This window comes from Sabethes cyaneus, chromosome 1, assembly GCF_943734655.1.
Source record: "Sabethes cyaneus chromosome 1, idSabCyanKW18_F2, whole genome shotgun sequence".
In the NCBI taxonomy this organism is placed as follows: Eukaryota; Metazoa; Arthropoda; class Insecta; order Diptera; family Culicidae; genus Sabethes; species Sabethes cyaneus.
Window position 1 is genome coordinate 129,720,407 of NC_071353.1, and position 18,277 is coordinate 129,738,683.

An 18,277-nucleotide genomic window follows, 5' to 3' on the forward strand; every position below is an offset into this window, starting at 1 on the left:
TCGTGTCACTGCAGGTGATCTATCGCAAAGGCAAGAAGGTGTGGAGAATCTGTGACGGTAAAGCCCAATTTTTACAGAGCGGTAGAGCGACCCCCGAGCTGGGAACGGGCTTCGTAGTGTTGGGCAAAATGGAGGTTCGCGTAATGGACTGGAAAGCGATCTATGAAAGGATGTACGTGTTGAGGATAAAAGGCCGTTTCTTCAACTACACCATCATAAACGTGCATTGTCCACACGAAGGTAGACCCGACGACGAAAAGTAAGCGTTCTATGCGCAGCTGGAGGCAACGCACGACAGCTGCTCACGACGGAACATCAAGATCGTCATCGGGGATATGAACGCCCAGGTAGGCAGGGAAGCAATGTATAGACCGGTGATCAGGTCCCATAGCCTACACACCGACACAAACGATAACGGCCAGCGATGCATCAACTTTGCAGCTTGCCGAGGCTTGATGATCAGAAGCACTTTTTTCCCCACAGAGATATCCACAAAGCCACCTGGAGATCACCTGACTAACGAACTTCGAACCAAATCGATCATCGAGGGTCTGGGTTTTTTCTCGAACATCACCAACATACGCTCCCTACGGGGTGCGGATCGACTCGGACCATTACCTAGTAGCAGTACATGTACGCTCAAAACTATCGACGGCTTATAACTCGCGACAAAGCCACCCTCCTCAGTCAAACATTCGGCAGCTAAACAACCCGCCAGTTGCCGAAAACTACGCACGCATACAGGATAAAGCTCTGCCTTCCTCTATACAGCTAGATGCTTCGACCCTCGAAAACGGATGGAGTATGATACACTCGGCCGTCAACGAGGCCACAACCGCGGTGCTAGGAGTGGAAACCTCAAGTGTACGAAATAAAAACTATCTAAGCATACCCACGCGAGAGAACTTGGCAAAGTATCGACGAGCGCGAAATGAGTTGACCACGATCCTAAGGAGGAAAAAGCACCAGAAAGAGAACAGAGATCGTGAGGAACTGGAATAATTATTCCGGGCTAATGACACGCGCAAGTTTTACGAGAAAGTGAACCAAACTCGTAAGGGCTGAACACCTAAACCTGATATCTGTAGGGGCGAGGGAGGGGATCTAATCACCAACGAGCGCGAGGTGGTCGACAGGTGGAAGCAGTTCTTCGATGAGCACTCAATGGCGATATAGTAGAAGGAGACGCAACGGAAGTTAACGTCGGAATTCCTTCACATGACAACAGCGTGTCTACTCCCGATCTCGAAGAGATCCGGCGTAAAATTCGTTAGCTGAAGAATAATAGTGCCGTCGAAAAGGACCGACTTCCGGCAGAGCTCTACAAAAATGGCCAAGAATCGCTAGCAACGGCACTTCATTGTATAATTTCTAGGATTTGGGAGGAGGAGAAACTACCGGAGGAGTGCATGGAAGGTGTAGTCTGTCCCATCTACAAAAAGGGATACCAGCAAGATTGCTGTAATTACCGCGGCATCACGTTGGTCAACACCGCCTACAAGGTGCTCTCCCAGATTTTGTTGAGTCGTCTATCCCCAACAGCAAGAAAATTCGTAGTGCACTATCAGCCGGGCTTTATGGGGGCCCATGCTACTACGGATCAAATTTTACCTCCAGAAATGTCGAGAGTACAACGTGCCCATGCATCATATTTTCGTGGATTTCAGGGCAGCATACAATACAGTAGAACGAGAACAGCTATGGCAAATAATGCACGAGTACGGTTTTCCGGACAAACTGACGCGGCTGTTCAAAGCTACTCTGGAGCGAGTGATGTGCTACGTGCGCGTTTCGGAGACACTCTCGTGTCCTTTCGAATCACGCAGAGGGTTGCGGCAAGGGGATGGACTGTCCTGTATGTTATTCAATACCGCTATTGCAGGTGTGATCCGGTGAGCGGGCATCGAAACGAAAGGAACGATCTTCAGCAAGAGTAACCAACTCCTAGCCCTCGCAGATGACCTCGACATCATTACTAGAGACCTTGGGACGGCGGAGGCAATCTAACCCAGACTAAAAACGGAGGCTAGGAGGATAGGGTTACAACACAATGCGTCGAAAACCAAATATATAGTAGGAAGAGGCTCCAGAGAAAGCAACGTTTGCCTCCCACGGACAGTGACTATTGGAGGCGAAGAACTGGAAATGTTTGATGAGCTCGTATACTCTCTGGTCACTATCGACAATAATACGAGTAAGGAGATCCAACGATGCATTTAAGCTGGAAATCGAACCTATTTTTTCCTCTGCAAGACGCTTTGATCAAGGAGCATACGCCGCCGCACAAAGCTGACGATGTACAAAACGCTAATCAGACCGGTCCTCTACGGACTTGAGACAGTAACTTTGCTTACGGAAGATATACGTGCACTTGCCGTTTTTGAACGAAAGGTGTTGCGGCCTATTTTTGGCGGAGTACAAACGGAAAGCGGAGAGTGGCGGAGGCGTATGAATCACGAGCTACAGGCACTGCTTGGAGAGATTCCCATCGTACACCTGGCGAAAGTTGGGAGACTTCGATGGGCCGGCCACGTTTAATTCAACTGTTTAAAATGTCTGCATTGGGAGTGAGGATAGTTCCGAAGATGAACTTCCAGTATTCAGTACTGAAGAATGATGATACCGATAACGAAAATTGAATTGTGTTTTTTCATCGAATGTTCAATGCTTGAAATTAAATTAAATGTATCATTCATTTGAATTTTATACATAGGTATTTAAACTTTTCTTTGAACTGTTTTGACTGAGATCTCTTCCTAGCCTTTTCTCTTTTCATTTGTAATTTGTTATTTTGAGTGTACAGTGGGCTCGCATGATGGAGTTTGGTTCAACTCAGAAATTGGTCGCATTCCCGGGTGTATTCGGCACGCTCCCAGAACGTGTCCGGGTGTGACCAATGTGGTCCTAGACACCATACATGACGATAAAGATCACGTGACATCTTGTATTTTAGTTCAATTCAGAAACTGAACCCCGTGGAAGTATCCGGGACATTCCCGGACATATTCAGATATGGCCAATGATGCCTTGAACAATTTATACGACTACCAAGGGTCTGCTGACGATTAAACCTAGACCAAATTGGTGTCTGTGCTTGAGAAGAACAAGTGACAAACTCTCCCCATCCTAACAAGACTTTTTACGTACGACGATTAAATCTAGATCAGATCAAAAAGTTTTTCAAACAAAAACTTTTTCAAGTCCTTATTGGAAAACAGGAATTTTAGTATTTACGAAAATTATAGCACCTACAAAAAAATGATCTATGAGTGACTTTTACAAAATATTCTGAATTTTCATTAAAATATACCCAAAAAAAATATTTTCTACACTGAGAAAAAAGCATTTTAAAAACTAAAGTTCGATAGCCCAAAAAATGCCATCGCAGATATTGATGAAATTTTGAAGATAGATAATTATGTGGCTTACAAGTCTTCCACACATCGCAAAATGGTCATATTAAAGAAGAAAAAGTTTTTCTCAAAGTGCATTTATGTGCTAGTTATTGAATGTTGGCTATATATAGCGTAAAAACTGAATGATTGCAATCAAATGATTTAGTTCTGGATGGACAACCAGTTAATAATAAACAGTAAACGAAGAACTATGAATTTTATTAAATTGATAAAATAAAATAAAAAATCAAGCTGCTATTTTTTACGTTCTTTAAAAACTAATTTTATTAAGCTTGATCTACTTGATAGATTATCGCATATAATATGTCTAAAATGAGTCACATCTCTTACTCTTCATTTTAGCAGGAAAATCATCGGCAACAGCGCTGCAACCCGCGAAACTCAACATTCTGAACGACATAAGAACTTTACTATCGCCGCGCTTCGTCCGTTTAACCTGCCGGCATCAAACAAGCGCATGTAAAAACCAGATTCAGCGATCAACAACAGCCGCTTTGCACGTCTGATAGAATAAATCCGTATAAAAGCATAGATCCGAGCTTTTCCACCAACCAGATCATCAAACAGTTTCTGCCCGGCCAGACGCATTGCAACAGAAGTGGCAAAAATTAAAATCGCGTGTAGCATACTCGTTGAACAATATCATACTAAATTCAAAGCCCATCTAAGGATCGCACAAGCCGCGCAGCACCCCAGTTCAGTGGTCAGTCAGTGGTGTGAATAACCGTATATCCAGAACCTTAAGTGCAAGCCGATGCCTACCGCCATCAAAACGTGTGCGGTAAAACAAGTAATTTTAAGCGAACCATTTGAGGACAAACCTCGCCATAAGACCTCAGCTCTGGTGTGAAAAGTGATTGGCGCTGTGTACCTTCTAATTAACCAACGCTCGTTTAGCGCTCTCGGTGGCCAGGCTGAAAATAGAAGTCACGATGAGGTCATTGTCGCTTGTCCTAGCAATTATGCTGAGCCTGCTGTTACTAAGCGAGATGATCCTAGCCACTCCCGTTCTGCTGGACAAGCTGTTCGGATTTGCTGCATACCAGCCGACCTACTCGGGTTACGGTTACGGAGGGAATCAGTACGGCTATTATGGTACCGGCGGTGGAGGCCCCGGTTCCGGTCCGACACATCGACGAAAACCGAAGGGTCGTTCGTACAAGGACATCTGCCGGGTGGTGAACCCAACGCAGTACGCTTTGCCCGGTAGTGCCGCTTTTCCGGCGGCGCCGTTCTGTCCGTATTAGCTGAGGTATCATGAAATCATAATTAAAAACAAAAAAAAACTCGTTCCTTTCAAGTGTAAATCTCACTTTGATGATAGTGTTAGAAACGTTAGTCATAAGCCAGTGATTATAAAGTGAATAATTCAATTAAAATAAAATGTTTTTATTTTGGTTTTATTAACGTACACTTCTTGATAGATAAGCGCAGCCTTGAACTCAAAACTCGGTTTGAAGTGCATTGTTATCATGGTGGTGGCTCACGGTTTGAAACTAAAAACGTTAGTTCAACTAGAATCGCAATATATAGTCCAGTTTCGTGAATTTCTAACAATACAAGCTTGGAAAAGCTTATTGGAAAAAGTGTAAAAAGGCATATTTTTCATACGTACAAAATTGTATTTTGGAAAAAAATGCCATCGGCTCATCGATTCTAAAACTATTTCAGGTTTTATCTACTGCCTTTTGTTATTCTTTATTGAACTTCTAAACTACCTATTCTAAAGATTTATATTTTTGTAAGTAGAAGGTACCAAAAAGTGATTTAAAATATTTTTTTACGGTGGCAGTTAATACACAATGTGGGTAACCAACCAAACCAATTAAAAAACAGCGGGGTTTTTCAGAAACAAGTAATTTATGGGTACTGAACTGTTTCTGGCCATCTCCACATCCGCCGTTAAAGGCGAATTGATGACATGGGAAATGTGCAATAGTAGTATATGACCAAAAGGCTACTTGAGGTTTCAATCCCCAGATTTTGCCAAACAGTAAGCTGCAAGCCTAAGTTGCTTTCTTAACAGCATAATCTAGGTGGGCAGCCCAGTTCAGTTTTTTATCGAGAACTATTTCGAGATGTTTGACTTCATTAGTGAAGCTCAGTCTGACACCATTCAGTATTCAGTATGGTGGACATCCTTTGATCACCGAAATCGTGACCGCTGACCGACGTATCTCCCAATGATGCTGTAATTTCTCTGCTCGAGAGCATTGTTTGAATCCAGCTCATTTTAATGTGGTCGTTTCCCTTTTGACAGAGAGCCGTATCAATTGACGCGAAGCGCCTTCTATATCAAGAAAAGCACATAGTGTCGTCATTTGATATTTGAACGATTTCTCAATTAACGTCACTAAGCAGTGCAGTGTGGTTTCCGTATATTTACCGTGTTGGTATGCACACAGACTAACAGACGTAACACTTCGAACAAATTTTCTAACAAAACATCGTTTCAATGACACCCCTAAAACTTAGAAAAAACACTAGCATCACCTGGTGCAGTCTACGCGCTAGGCAAAGCAGCTTGCTATAAATTTAGCAATGCTATTTACTTGTATATTATCTGACAACAGCACCAGTGCAAGCGAGCGACGTTCTCGCGCAGCGACTGTTGTTTGAGACTTGGCTTAAATGAACATTTGAAATGATCATTTTTATTGGCGATAAAATGAGGCTTCAGTGTTACGTCTGTTAGTCTGTGGTATGCACGTTGATTTACATGTAACGGAGAGTTTTTTAAAAATTCATTGCGGATACAGTTATCCGTGATTATCTCCATCAGCTTAAGAAGCGTTGAAATCAGACTGAAAGCCTTAGGCATGGTTTTGTCTTTTTTGCCAGCCTTAGAACACCACCCTTCCGCCAATTCTCCGGGATATATCCCAAATTGAAACTCGCTAGAAAGAGGTTAATGAGCTCGGACATTATAACAGCGTCCGTTTTTTGTAAGAAAATGAGTAGAATATCATCCGGATCTGAAGATTTCATTGGTTCAAAAGAGCTGAGTGCCCATTTGATCGAAGCCTCCATAAACAACCGGCGTGCAAGCAGAATCGAGTCGCTTGTGAGAATGTGTAATGACCTATTCCGCTGCTGTCCGCCTATGTCCTGTCCAGTGGTCACTGTCGAGCCAGGCAGGTACGTGTTCATTAGAACTTCCAGAGTTTCCCTGGTGGTTACAGTGAGACTCCCATTCTCTTTTTTAATTGTCCTAGACCATTGCGGTGGTTCTTGGAAATCGCTTTCTGCAGACGCGTAGCCTCAGGCAGAGTTTGTATGCTTTCGAAAAATTTAACTCGTGATTTCCTTTTAGCTTTGCGTAGCTAAACGTTGTATTTGGTGAGGGAAGCTCTGTAGTTTTCCCAGCTAGACATGATTTTGGCCCTACTGAACAGACGCTAAGCCTTCCGAAGGAGATTGCTTAGCGTCTCATTCTACCAGAGCACATCACGGCAAACTGTTCGCGTGTTTACAGGACAGTTTGTGTTATACGCATCCGTGATCCTACATTGCAGGTCACTAACGGTGATATGCAGTTCAACTGGAGAACAGGAATTACGTGAGACAATCAGATATTTCCCTAAGGGAACTCCAATTGGTTTTCTTCGGATTCCTAAATTGTACTCTCTTTAGAGGATTAGCCTCGATGTTGAAAATGAAATGTCTGTGGTCTGATAAACTTGGTTCATCAGAGACATGCCAGTTTTTGACTTTCTTAGCTATAGATGCGCTACATAGAGTGAGTTCTAAGACCTCTCGCCTGATAGCATTTATAAAGCTGGGGTCATTCCCTACATTGATCACAGAGAACAGACAATTATGTTCATATAAAATTTCATGCAAATGGTGTGTAAACTTTTGAACAAGACACTAGCGACATCTCTCTTATGGTGCACCAGTTGCCCAAAATCCAAGTTGCCAAATTTATTATATATTCTTGACATAAACAGCATATTCGAAATACTAGCAACTCTATTATCAGTTTCTGTAGCAACGGTTGTAGCAACGGCTCGAATTTGTTTATGTTATTTGTTAACACGGCTAAACATGGAAAACAGAAATCGAACGGCATTTCAAATTTTTCTTTGATTTTACTAAATGTAAATGTGAAATAGGCATCTTATTTAGTTTTTTCGCGTCGGATTGTATTTCATGGTTTTACATAAAGTGCCGTGGTACTAGCAGTAGCCTTTTCGTCTTTTAGGACCGGAAAACCTGTAGGTACTACTTCATCGAGGTCCACCGTTAGTGCAGCGTTTGGCTTTGTTTCATCGACCTCGAAGGCGGCGGCCGCTAAAACCACAGCGTATTCTTGGTCTGTTCATGGCTCGAAACACTGAATTCGTAATCGAAATCACCTTTGTCGCCATGAACTCTGTTTTAAATTCAATTGGCCAAAGTTATGGGCTAGCCATTCAGCTAAATTAAAAAGATATTTAATCGTTACTATTTTTAATAAATGTTTACTTTTATTTTAAGCGGTAAACATCGCGTTAGTTACTATAGCAACTGCTGAATGCTTTAGTTAAAATAATGACGAGAGCTTTGATACGCGTTGACAGACATTAACAACAAAAGCTCATTCTGTCAGCGATGTGAGCGCCACGTAGTGGAAGCATTACCACATACTTACAAAATGGCAGCTGAGCTTTTACACACGTGGCGAGTTCAAGATGAATGTCTGTTCTCTGTGCATTGATTACCGTTAGAAGTAATATATTCAAGTAGATAGTCACCCCTGCCGTTTGTATCCGAGCTGTCCCATATCGTGTGGTGCCCATTTGCGTCGCAGCCTATCACGTACGGCTTGTTGACTGCCTTGGAGTACCGCACGAGCTCAGCAACCTCGCCACCGCCCGAGGTCCTTATTCCCTGGAAAGTAGGCGGACGGAACGACTATCTCCTGCTTCCCTCTAGTCGTCGAGGCTAGCACCGTAATGGCAACTACGTCGCGTTGGATGAATTCTCTCATTAAAGAAAATGTTATTTGATTGAACTAGGTTTATCATGGTTCTAAGAGATCTTGCTGGGATGAGGACACTTATCACTTTTTCTGGCGCACTTCTCTAACACATACATTAAATTGGTCTAGGTTTATAGGGCTAAGGCTAGGGCTATTAGTAAAGAAACTGACTAAAGAAATGACATCGGAGCTCAGTCACTCGCGGCCTCCTGTCATCATTAAATCTAATTTACACATCGATGATTGTTGTGCGTGACTCTGTTCAAAGTTGCTAGAAAAAGTTCCAACAATATTTTTTTCGAGTTCAACATTTGGACTAATTAAAGATAGAATTAACAAAAGGGCGAATGTCGCAAGCGTAAACAAACCGAGTGAGAGTTGTTTTTCCTATATGCTGGTCCAGCAAAAAATAACTCACTCGTTTTGTTTACATTTGCGACATTCGCCCTTTTGTTAATTCTATGTAGAATTTATGAACTGTAAGCTACAAATACGACTGCCTGGAGTTTTCGTTAGGCAGCACGGACCGATTTCGTGTTTCGATGATATTTGTTGCCGTTTGCTTGCAGTCAATATTTTCTGCCGCGTTCATCGAATGATATTCCGCAAGTTTTCGAGCGAGATTCAGAAGTTTTCATCGAGATTCATGCCCACTTGGTATCAACGAACCGAAAAAGAGTTACCTGCCACTTCTTTAGACAGTTTCTTTAGCTATTAGCGTTTAAAATCCTTCTTTTTTTTTGGTGACGCTTGCATTTTTTATTTTTCGGAATGACGCGAATGACGCCCTATTCCGAACCTTGCGGTAAGACGTAGTCCTACGTCAAAAGTTTTTCTAGCTGTTCGCGCTTTGGACAATGAGAGTGAATTGGTCAGAGACAGTTAGCAAAATGACTATCTTGGTCTTTTTCACGCTCATTGTTTTCTATAGGATGGAATGCTGCATATCTGCGACACAGTTACTACAGTTATTTGGGTTTATTCCTTCAAAATTTGGAGGAATATTTAATATTCTACAAATATTGGATTAAGTCTGAGTCAAATGAACAAATTAAGGATTATGCATTTAATCTATCTTCATCAGAACTCATTAATAGTATATTGAAAACTCTTCAATAAACTACCTGTCTAAAATAGGTAGGTTTATTAAATTTTCAAGTGTTCAAAATATATTTAGAATATTCGAAATGATGACTAACGGGTAAGACCGTCTAGAGACGGCCTTCGCTTTTGGAGCTCCAGAGCCGCATACGAAATTTGTTTTTAATTAGCAATATGCAAAATGTGTCCAGAACAGATTTCTTGACATTTTGATACTAATGTCATAACATTCTGACCATGCATTCAAAAGTTATCATTTTTCAAAAACAAAAATTCCGAAAAATTCCGAAAATAATTAATGCGCGAATATTCCCTTTTTTACTTTTGAAGGAAAAGGACATCTAGAACAAAATGATTGACCTAAACTATTTTTCTATGAGTAAATCTCATGCATTATTTTAATTTTGTAATATATCTGAATTGAAAAAATATCTGGGAAGAGTGTTAGACATGAAAAAAGAAAAGGAGAAATTGGACTTTTTCTTACCTGGCGCTCCTCCAGATAATTATTTTTGCGTGAAAATCAGAACGTAAGGTTTTTTTGTGTGAACTTTCATGATAAAATAGTCATTAGCTTGATCGCATCGTTTTTACGGTGTTGCCCGTTAGAGGGTTAAGTAAGAGAGTGTTTCATTTGCTGTGTGAGGTATCTATTCAATGTAATCAGCGATGTGACGAATACTTCAGTGAAATTCAACGGATTTTCATTAAATCCTGAGATGTCCTCAACGTGTCCAAAATATATAAGCTTAAAACAAACACTGTACCTAGTCCTTCACAATATCATGCTTTAAAATCATTCAATAATTTGATTATATGGGCTAAATTAAACTGATACTCTCATTATGATATGTAAAAATGTAAAAAATAGCTTATTTTCAAAATTGTTCAAAAAAACCTAGAAAAAAACTTAAAGCGAAAGTTTCAATCAACTGACACAGGCGCGACGCGCGAATTAAAAACCGATGAGTTTGTGGAACTAACGGTAACAGGTGTTGTTTCCACTTTAGTTCTTCAAAAGTGTATGTTATTCTCTCTCTTCCACAAGTGAAAAGAGAAGTTGATCACAGTTTCTCTTTGGAATCATACTCACTCTCACAGCGGTTATCGGCGCACTCATTCAACTTTTGACAGCAGCTTTTGCAACATCACAGACAGAAGCATAACAAAAACATTAAAACTGTGATGTGTCAGTTTGGCTGATACGATAAAGAAAAAATTCGTTTTTTTTTCGTAGCCAATGTAAAAAATTGTAAAGTGTAAAACCGGAATTTCTGTGTTACGTTCCACCAGGTGAAAACCTCCGAACCAATAGTGATTAAAACATTTCCAGTAGAGTTTCATTACCGGGATGGAATCCCAAAAGTATACACTCTCTTCAATACGGCAGGACATTGTGGACAACAACTTGCATGTTAAAGCCATTATTCAAGTACTTCTACAAGTTTCGTTATGATGTTTCAAATGATTAATGCATCTTACCAAAATCAAACAGGATATTCTAGCATTCCGTGGTTCAATAGCGGAATTAAATACTTTAAATGAAGCCGGTCGAGGGAAATTGGCTGCTCTAAGGAAGTGTATTGAACGGCTGGATGATTGGGCACGGGACGAAGGTGACCCGCAAGTTTACAAGGATGTCGACCAGCACCGGGAACAGTTCTCCAAGTAAGTTCGCAATGCTTTGTTCATACTCGTAACCCTATTCTACGGCTCTAAATTTGTTACAGAACCCTTCAGGCATTCCGCAAAGCAAACATATCAACTATGCTCGAGATCGAAAAACAACACAAAGAGGAACTGTTTGCCCTTAGTCCGGAGAGTGAACTTCGTCAGCGGCATACAGGAGCGGGTTCGTCCAGCAATCGATCCTCGCTACTGTCCCAGCAGGAAAGTGTTACCGAAAGAATGCGATCGATATCCCAGCAGCTGTCGGAAACTACCCAAAAGAGTGCGGCCACTCTGGAAACACTGATTTCCTCCAGTACCAGTGTGGAAGGCACCCGCGACGAGCTACTGAGTACGTCCGGTACCATTTCCCAATCTGGCAAACTACTGAAAAAGTACGGCCGACGCGAATGCACCGACAAAATTTTACTGTTTTTTGCTTTCGCTTTCTTTCTGGCATGCGTGTTTTACATCGTGCAGAAGAGGTTATTTTAAAACACAAGTGAAACGCATCGCAAAATGATATTCTGTTACACGTTGGCAAAATTTTTGTTAGCCAGGAAATAAGACAACGTTCAAGTTTGACGATTTAGACTTTTTTCAAACGTTTTTTAGCACAAGATCCGCCAGTAAATCAATAATAATGGGATAGATCGTAAATTACACACTACAAAATGACTAAAATCTAATAAATTATTACTTCACTAAATTATTCAACTCTCACAGCAAATGCTGCGATTTCCCTCTTGATGGAAAGTAATAAATAGTATGACTGCGATGAATTACGATAGCCAGGCAGGGTAGACGTTTGGCCAAAGGTATGGAATAATGAGATTTTAAACTTATAGATACTGATACTATGTAGTATCTGCTGCATTTACTATCTGAACTCTGCGACCACCACTGCAAACTGATGGAATAAATAGATCAAACAAATGAAATGATACCTACAAAGTGCAATTTGTCTGTCAATTGAAAACCAGTCTTATTCAGTGCGAATGTTTGTAATGAAGTAATAATCCGTTGTACATTTATATTCATCCTTATTCTTGTTTATCCTGCGTTGGTAAAAATAGTAAGATTCGAACATTTCGGGAAATGTGTTCAAATAAAACTAAAGAAGGGTGTTGAACACTGGAATAGATTCGAATGAAAACAAGAATTCAATTTGGTGACACTCGTGCAAATATGAATCAAATGGAAACAAGGATAAAGGTGAAAAGTTCTAAAAAGAGGTCCTTCATAATCCATGTAATAATTTGTACAATTTCAGCTCTACTCTGCCCTACTTGCAAACAAAAATCAAACACAAGAAGTGCGAAACAATAATTTGCATGCCATTAACTGTAGTCTCTCAGATATATACAGTGGCGACTCGTCCGCATGTTCAAACTGTTCATAGGGCAGGCAACAAAATTCAGCCCGACAAAATTGTTTTCATCACTCGTTCATGATTTCGTTTGCACCGACGCATGTGATACGAATTTAGTTTAGTTACAAAGCTGATGAGCAAACCCTGCAACACGACGTTTGAACGTTGCTTTAGAGATCTCAATGCACAAGCATACCAACACATTATTCCTGGTGTTGATTCTTGATACTGAATTAGCACCAGGAAAAATGTGTTGATACGAAGGAGATAAAAAGAGAATGTGAACCAGCTTTTACTCGAAAGGGCCGTATGAATAAAACAGTTTACTTTGCTTTCCCGTTTAAATCGTATGGGAGCATTTGTTCCATATCTTTTATTCATACGGCCTATCGTCTCATTAACTAGTTCATCTTCAGCATTGAACAACTTACTATCCCTATGGCCTGCGCGTTGATTTCATTTTATTCAGTTACGAAGCTAATGAACAAAACGTTCAACACGACGTTTGAACGTTGCTTTAGAGATTATCACCAGGAACAATGTGTTGGTACGAAGGAGATTTGAAAATAGAGCGCGGTTGGCATGCATTATTCGCAAAATTTTCTCATTAACTCGTTCATCTTTAGCATTGAACAACTTACGCATATTGCTTGTGGTGTGTGCTTGTGCGTGCATCGCAAGAAGGTGGTTATTCTTGAATTTGGTTCAATAGGTAAATTGAACGAAAAGTTTTCGGTTCGTAGGTAAAATTCAGAGACGAGTTTGCTGGTAAAGTAAACCGTCGTATTCCGTTGTTATTTAAATAATAGGGGTATTCACGTAGAGCTGGCTATGTTGCGTATACGGAGTATTGCGTATTTATACTGCCGCTACTCGCATAACAGTTCCATCTCCGTTTACGCAGCATAGCATGCGCTACGTGAATAACCCTAATGTTTGTTTTATGGTTAAAATATAGAAATGCGATAATAAAACAAAGCTGCTATTAATTTGTATTTCTCGCTGGTTGAGCAGGTAAGCTAAACCCTTACGAGTCGCCACTGGATATATACCAAAGAGAACCAATATCGTGAAAGTGTACCACTTCTGTTCACTAACTACTATCCCTACCGGCACATGGTGCCACTTGGGTACACAACCTTGGTTGCCATACGCAGACAGGGAAAGGCTCCCGTCCACTTTAAGATGGCAGCCCCATCACCAGCATAGGAACCTTAGGCTAATGCCTACTGTACCCGAAAGCAGCGAGTGACAGAAAATAAAAAAAGAAGTCGATCTGAATTATTGGCAATGACCTTCAGCATGACTCTTGCCCAGCAGGGTAAGCTGACTCAACTGACAAGCAAGCTAGCCGCCTGAAGCTTGAGATACTTGGGCAGAGTGAGGTCCGATGCCCGGATACTGACGAACACAAGACACGGTCGGGACAAGTCTTGCTCTACTCTGATATACGATGTAGAAATGCTATTCGAGAGAGTAGTTGGATTCCTACTGAGCCCAGGGGCTTATGTGCCCCTGTTGAAGTGGAAACGGATACAAGAAAGAATAATTGTAGCTAGTTTTAGGACACGGGTTGGACACAGGCACCATGCTGCAATCCAGTGCTATGTGTCAACAGATGGTGCCAACCACCAGTAGAAAAAGAGTTTCTACAGCTGGCTGAACAACTTGGTTGAGAGATTGGGACATTCAGATTCAGAGGCTTCATCTCTAGATGAAATTCAAGTAGCAATCGAAATCCAACAGAGCACCAGAGATAGACTGCATTTCGGTCGAGATGTTCAACGCTGACCCATCTTTGTCAGCCCAGATGATGGATCAGCTATTCAGCAATTTGGTCAAAGTCCTTATAAAAGGAATCCTACTGAAAGCGGTAACTGGTGTGGCACCACGTTGTTCTTTATTACTCAGAAAGTAAAACAAAGTCTAGCTGTTACAATTTGTTATCGAAGCCTGATCTTCTGTTTTTAAACGAAAGACTTCGCAGCCCGCTGTTCGAGGACAGGACAATTGCGGGACTGGTGCTACGATCCTACTGATTCAAACATATGATGACTGACTACTGTTAGTCCAGCTTCGTACCCCCAGGTCACCTGGGAGGAGTACTCTGTAACGTAATCCTTAACAAGATCCAGGAGAAGATCAACGCTACTCTCCGGCGGCAGCAAACTGGATTCCGTGCTAACCGATAATGTGTAGACCATTTTACACGCAACGCTCCGCATTACATTGGAGCAAATCAACGTATTCCAGGACTCTCTTCTATTCGTTTACTTCGAAAAAACTTTTGACCGACTCAACCGCGAAAACATCTGGGGCGCACTCGAGCGTAGCAGAGTTCCAGGTAAGCTAGTCCATCTCATCGAAGCTCAGTACGAGGTGTTCTCGTATCAAACCACCAAAACAATAACAAAGAGCTAAGTGGCCAGTTCATACAAGTCTCAGCATATTTAGGGTTGCCAATTGTTCAAATTAAAAACAAACCCCATTAGTTTGCATGGGGAATCGTTCAAATTAACGGTGGTCCACTGTAATTCGAAAAAAGTCGAACGAAATAAAAATCCGATCCGTACAGAATATGGATGAGAATCACTGGTTAGTATATTTGTTACAAGTCCGACGCCTTAATCGGGTGACATGATAAGTGCGGTGAACGCGATTGCTTCTTCGGACAGATCAGCAATCGGTCTTCATTCGCATACGGACACAAGACAGCAGACTATGGGCCCTATTCTCTAAGTCACGTCGAGCAACTCGACTCGCCTTAGTCACTGTCGAGTGTCGAGTGCAGGGAGAACGGACAGCATAGCGGCTCGATGAAGAACCAAAACAAAGGAAGCTCAAGTATCACTGGTGTCACTAGCTTCGTAGCGATCGATTTGGTCGCGTTACTTGACAACAAAATCGTGTCGCGTGTGACTTACATAATACCTAAAATGGACTAGTCGTGCAAATTGACACTCGACGTGATGACTTTCAAAATAGGGCTCTATATTTTACGGGCAAGGTCGATTAGGCTCGTAATTCTTTCGATCAGAGGTAAATATGTGATATGCAAATGTATGACGTTCTTAACCTAAATCTAATCGGCAAGTCAATACGAAGCGCTTCATACAGTTTACGGGCTTACACGAACAACTCATTCCAAGGAGTAAAGAGTAGCATGTAGGCCAAAACAGAGTCAGCCCGTTTGCAGAAATCAATAGAAAGCCCTCAGAATAGTATTCATTGCATGATGCTGACAAATGACGCTGTGTTTATTATAGGGCTTTTCTAGAGCAATTTTCTAAGTTGATGTCATAACTCCAGCGTACCCGTTTGGGAAGCATTATCGGCGTGAGAGCGACGACTGCCGACAGAACGGCTGTGACGGTTTTGGTTGCAGGATTCGGTCATCATCCTCTAGCAGCGTCGTCCTAATGACGAAGTCATCTGATTAAGGCTAAGTCAGAGCACCGTTCACCCAGTTGGAAGCAGTAAGCTGTTGCTACGGTACGCGAACGCTACGCACAAGTGATTAGTAAGCGTAAACAAAGAAGAAGCAGGAGTGACAAGTGGTGATGTCAAGCTAAATAGATAGATATAAGTAAAAGTAAGGTTTACTTAGCCTTCTTCTTCTTCTTCTTCAGCAGCATAGATCCGGGGTGGCTCGTGCTGTTTCAAGTCTCCATTCAACGCGGTCTTGGGCCACTCGTCGCCAATTTCCTAGTCGTCTCAGAAGTCGCAAATCGCTTTCGACCTGGTCGAGCCATCGTGCACGTTGGGCCCCCTGTTCCTGGTGCCGGTGGGGTTGTTGAAGAGCACTATTTTCGTTGCACTGTCGTCCGGCATCCTTACGACGTGTCCGGCCCACCGTAGCCTGCTAACTTTCGCTAGATGTACGATGGGAGCCCCACCAAGCAGTGCCTGTAGCTCGTGATTCATACGCCTCCGCCACTCTCCGCTTTCTGTTTGTACTCCGCCAAATATCGTCCGCAGCACTTTCCGCTCGAACACGGCAAGGGTGCGTATGTCCTCCGTGAGCAGCGTCACGGCTTCAAGTCCATAAAGAACTACCAGTCTAATAAGGGTTTTGTACATTGTTAGCTTCGTGCGGCGACGTATGCTTCCTGATCGTAGCGCTTTACGAAGGGCAAAGTACGCCCGATTTCCCGCTTGGATGCGCCGCTGGATCTCCTTTCTAGTGTTGTTGTCTGCGGTCACCAGCGATCCCAAATACACGAACTCCTCTACCACTTCTAGTCAGGCTTCATTCTCGGTTTTTTGCTCAGTAGATGCTCATTTGACTACAGCGCCTCAACTAAACAGAATTCGAAAAAGTAGTGTAAAGGGCGATTGTGGAGCTAATTATTATCTACATTATTGTTGAAGAAAGTATAGTTCTATCGTTTGTATTTACGGCGCTATGTGGCTGCTACCCCGTTGGTAGCAAAAAGAGTGCTCATTTGGCCAAACCGAGAATGAAGCCTGCTTCTATTTCGCCGCCGCCAACGGTTACCGTCCGTGGGAGACCCGCGTTTGTTTCCTTTGAGCCTCTTTCTTTCATGCATTTGGTCTTCGACGCATTTATTTTTAGCCCAATTCTCCTAGACTCCGCATTCAGTCTAGTTCAGGTACACCCCTTCCTATTCCTCCTGTTTTCCTTCCCGTCCTCATCAGGTAAATGATGACACGGGCAAGATGGGCAAAGCACAAATCTTCCACATGATTGTGAGGAACGTGCTGCTCGAGCCAAAGATGCTGATACCTGATACTGGCGTAGATTGCCTCAGCCGTCGCAAAGTTCCTGGTTATGATATCGAAGTCATCTGCAAAGTCTAGAAGTTGGCTACCCTTGGTAAAAATCGTGCCTCTTGTTTCGATGCCCGCTCGTCGGATCACCCCCTCAAGAGCGATGTTGAACAGCATACAGGATAAGTCGTCACCTTGTCTCAACCCTCGCCGCGTCTCGAAGGGACTCAAGAGTGTCCCAGAGATGCGTACGAAGCACATCACATCGTGTTCGTGCATTATCTGCCAATAGATGGTCTCGGTCGACTGTATCGTACGCTGCTTTGAAATCAATAAAGATGTAATACGTGGGCACGTTGTACTCCCGACATTTCTGCAAGATCTGTCTGATAGTAAAAATTCCGTAGTCCGTAGTTGCGCGAGCCCCATGAAACCCACCTGATAATTCCCTACGAAACCTTGTGTTATCGGTGACAACCGGCGTAACAGGATCTGGGAGAGTACCGTGTAGGCGGCGTTTACCAGCGAAATACCACGATAGTTGCAGCAGTCTAGCCAATCACCCTTTTTGTAGATAGGACAAACCACTTCTTCCATCCATTCCTCCGGTAGCGTTTCCTCCTCCCAAATTCTCGAAATAACCCAGTGTAGAGCCTTTGCTAGCGTTTCTCCGCCATGTTTATAAAGCTCTGCCGGTAGGCGGTCCTTCCCAGCGGTTTTATTGTTCTTCAGCAACCTGATTTCTCGTTTGACTTCTTGGAGATCAGGTGCTAGGACATTACTATCTTCCATGGGCGCTCCTAGGTTAATTTCCGTTCCGCCTCCTTCTGCGACTTCGCCATTGAAGTGTTCATACTTAGCCACCCCGACAATTTTTTGAGTAACGTTCGGCTAACGCCGGCGAGTTTGTTTTAGAGTTTTTACTGGATTGCTGAAGTAGTTTCTGGTACAGTTGAACCGTCTTCGAACCGAAAGTCAGAAACAAACTAAACCAGCCCGTAGGAATACTCTCAATACAAGGCAAGG

General features: G+C 42.5%; 2 protein-coding genes across 2 annotated transcripts; both read left to right on the forward strand.

Annotated features, from left to right (window-relative positions):
* Positions 1–4,000: 4,000 nt before the first annotated feature.
* Positions 4,001–4,771, forward strand: LOC128732581 (uncharacterized). Its single transcript, XM_053825863.1, has one exon. The coding sequence runs from the start codon at positions 4,349–4,351 to the stop codon at positions 4,661–4,663; it is 315 nt and encodes a 104-aa protein (XP_053681838.1). The 5' UTR covers positions 4,001–4,348; the 3' UTR covers positions 4,664–4,771.
* Positions 4,772–10,666: 5,895 nt separating this feature from the next.
* On the forward strand, positions 10,667–12,089 carry LOC128745112 (vesicle transport protein SEC20). Its single transcript, XM_053842103.1, has 3 exons — positions 10,667–10,912; positions 10,976–11,148; positions 11,211–12,089. The coding sequence occupies exons 1-3, from the start codon at positions 10,832–10,834 to the stop codon at positions 11,641–11,643; spliced, it is 687 nt and encodes a 228-aa protein (XP_053698078.1). The 5' UTR covers positions 10,667–10,831; the 3' UTR covers positions 11,644–12,089.
* Positions 12,090–18,277: the final 6,188 nt, after the last annotated feature.

What these genes read in the sequence shown, in the direction of transcription:
- LOC128732581 (XM_053825863.1), top strand. Translation starts at nt 4,349, where the DNA reads ATGAGGTCATTGTCGCTTGTCCTAGCAATTATGCTGAGCCTGCTGTTA.
- LOC128745112 (XM_053842103.1), top strand. Translation starts at nt 10,832, where the DNA reads ATGGAATCCCAAAAGTATACACTCTCTTCAATACGGCAGGACATTGTG. An exon ending in ATGTTAAAGCCATTATTCAA is followed by an intron (nt 10,913 to 10,975) that starts GTACTTCTACAA and finishes AAAATCAAACAG; the next exon opens with GATATTCTAGCATTCCGTGG. An exon ending in CACCGGGAACAGTTCTCCAA is followed by an intron (nt 11,149 to 11,210) that starts GTAAGTTCGCAA and finishes AATTTGTTACAG; the next exon opens with AACCCTTCAGGCATTCCGCA.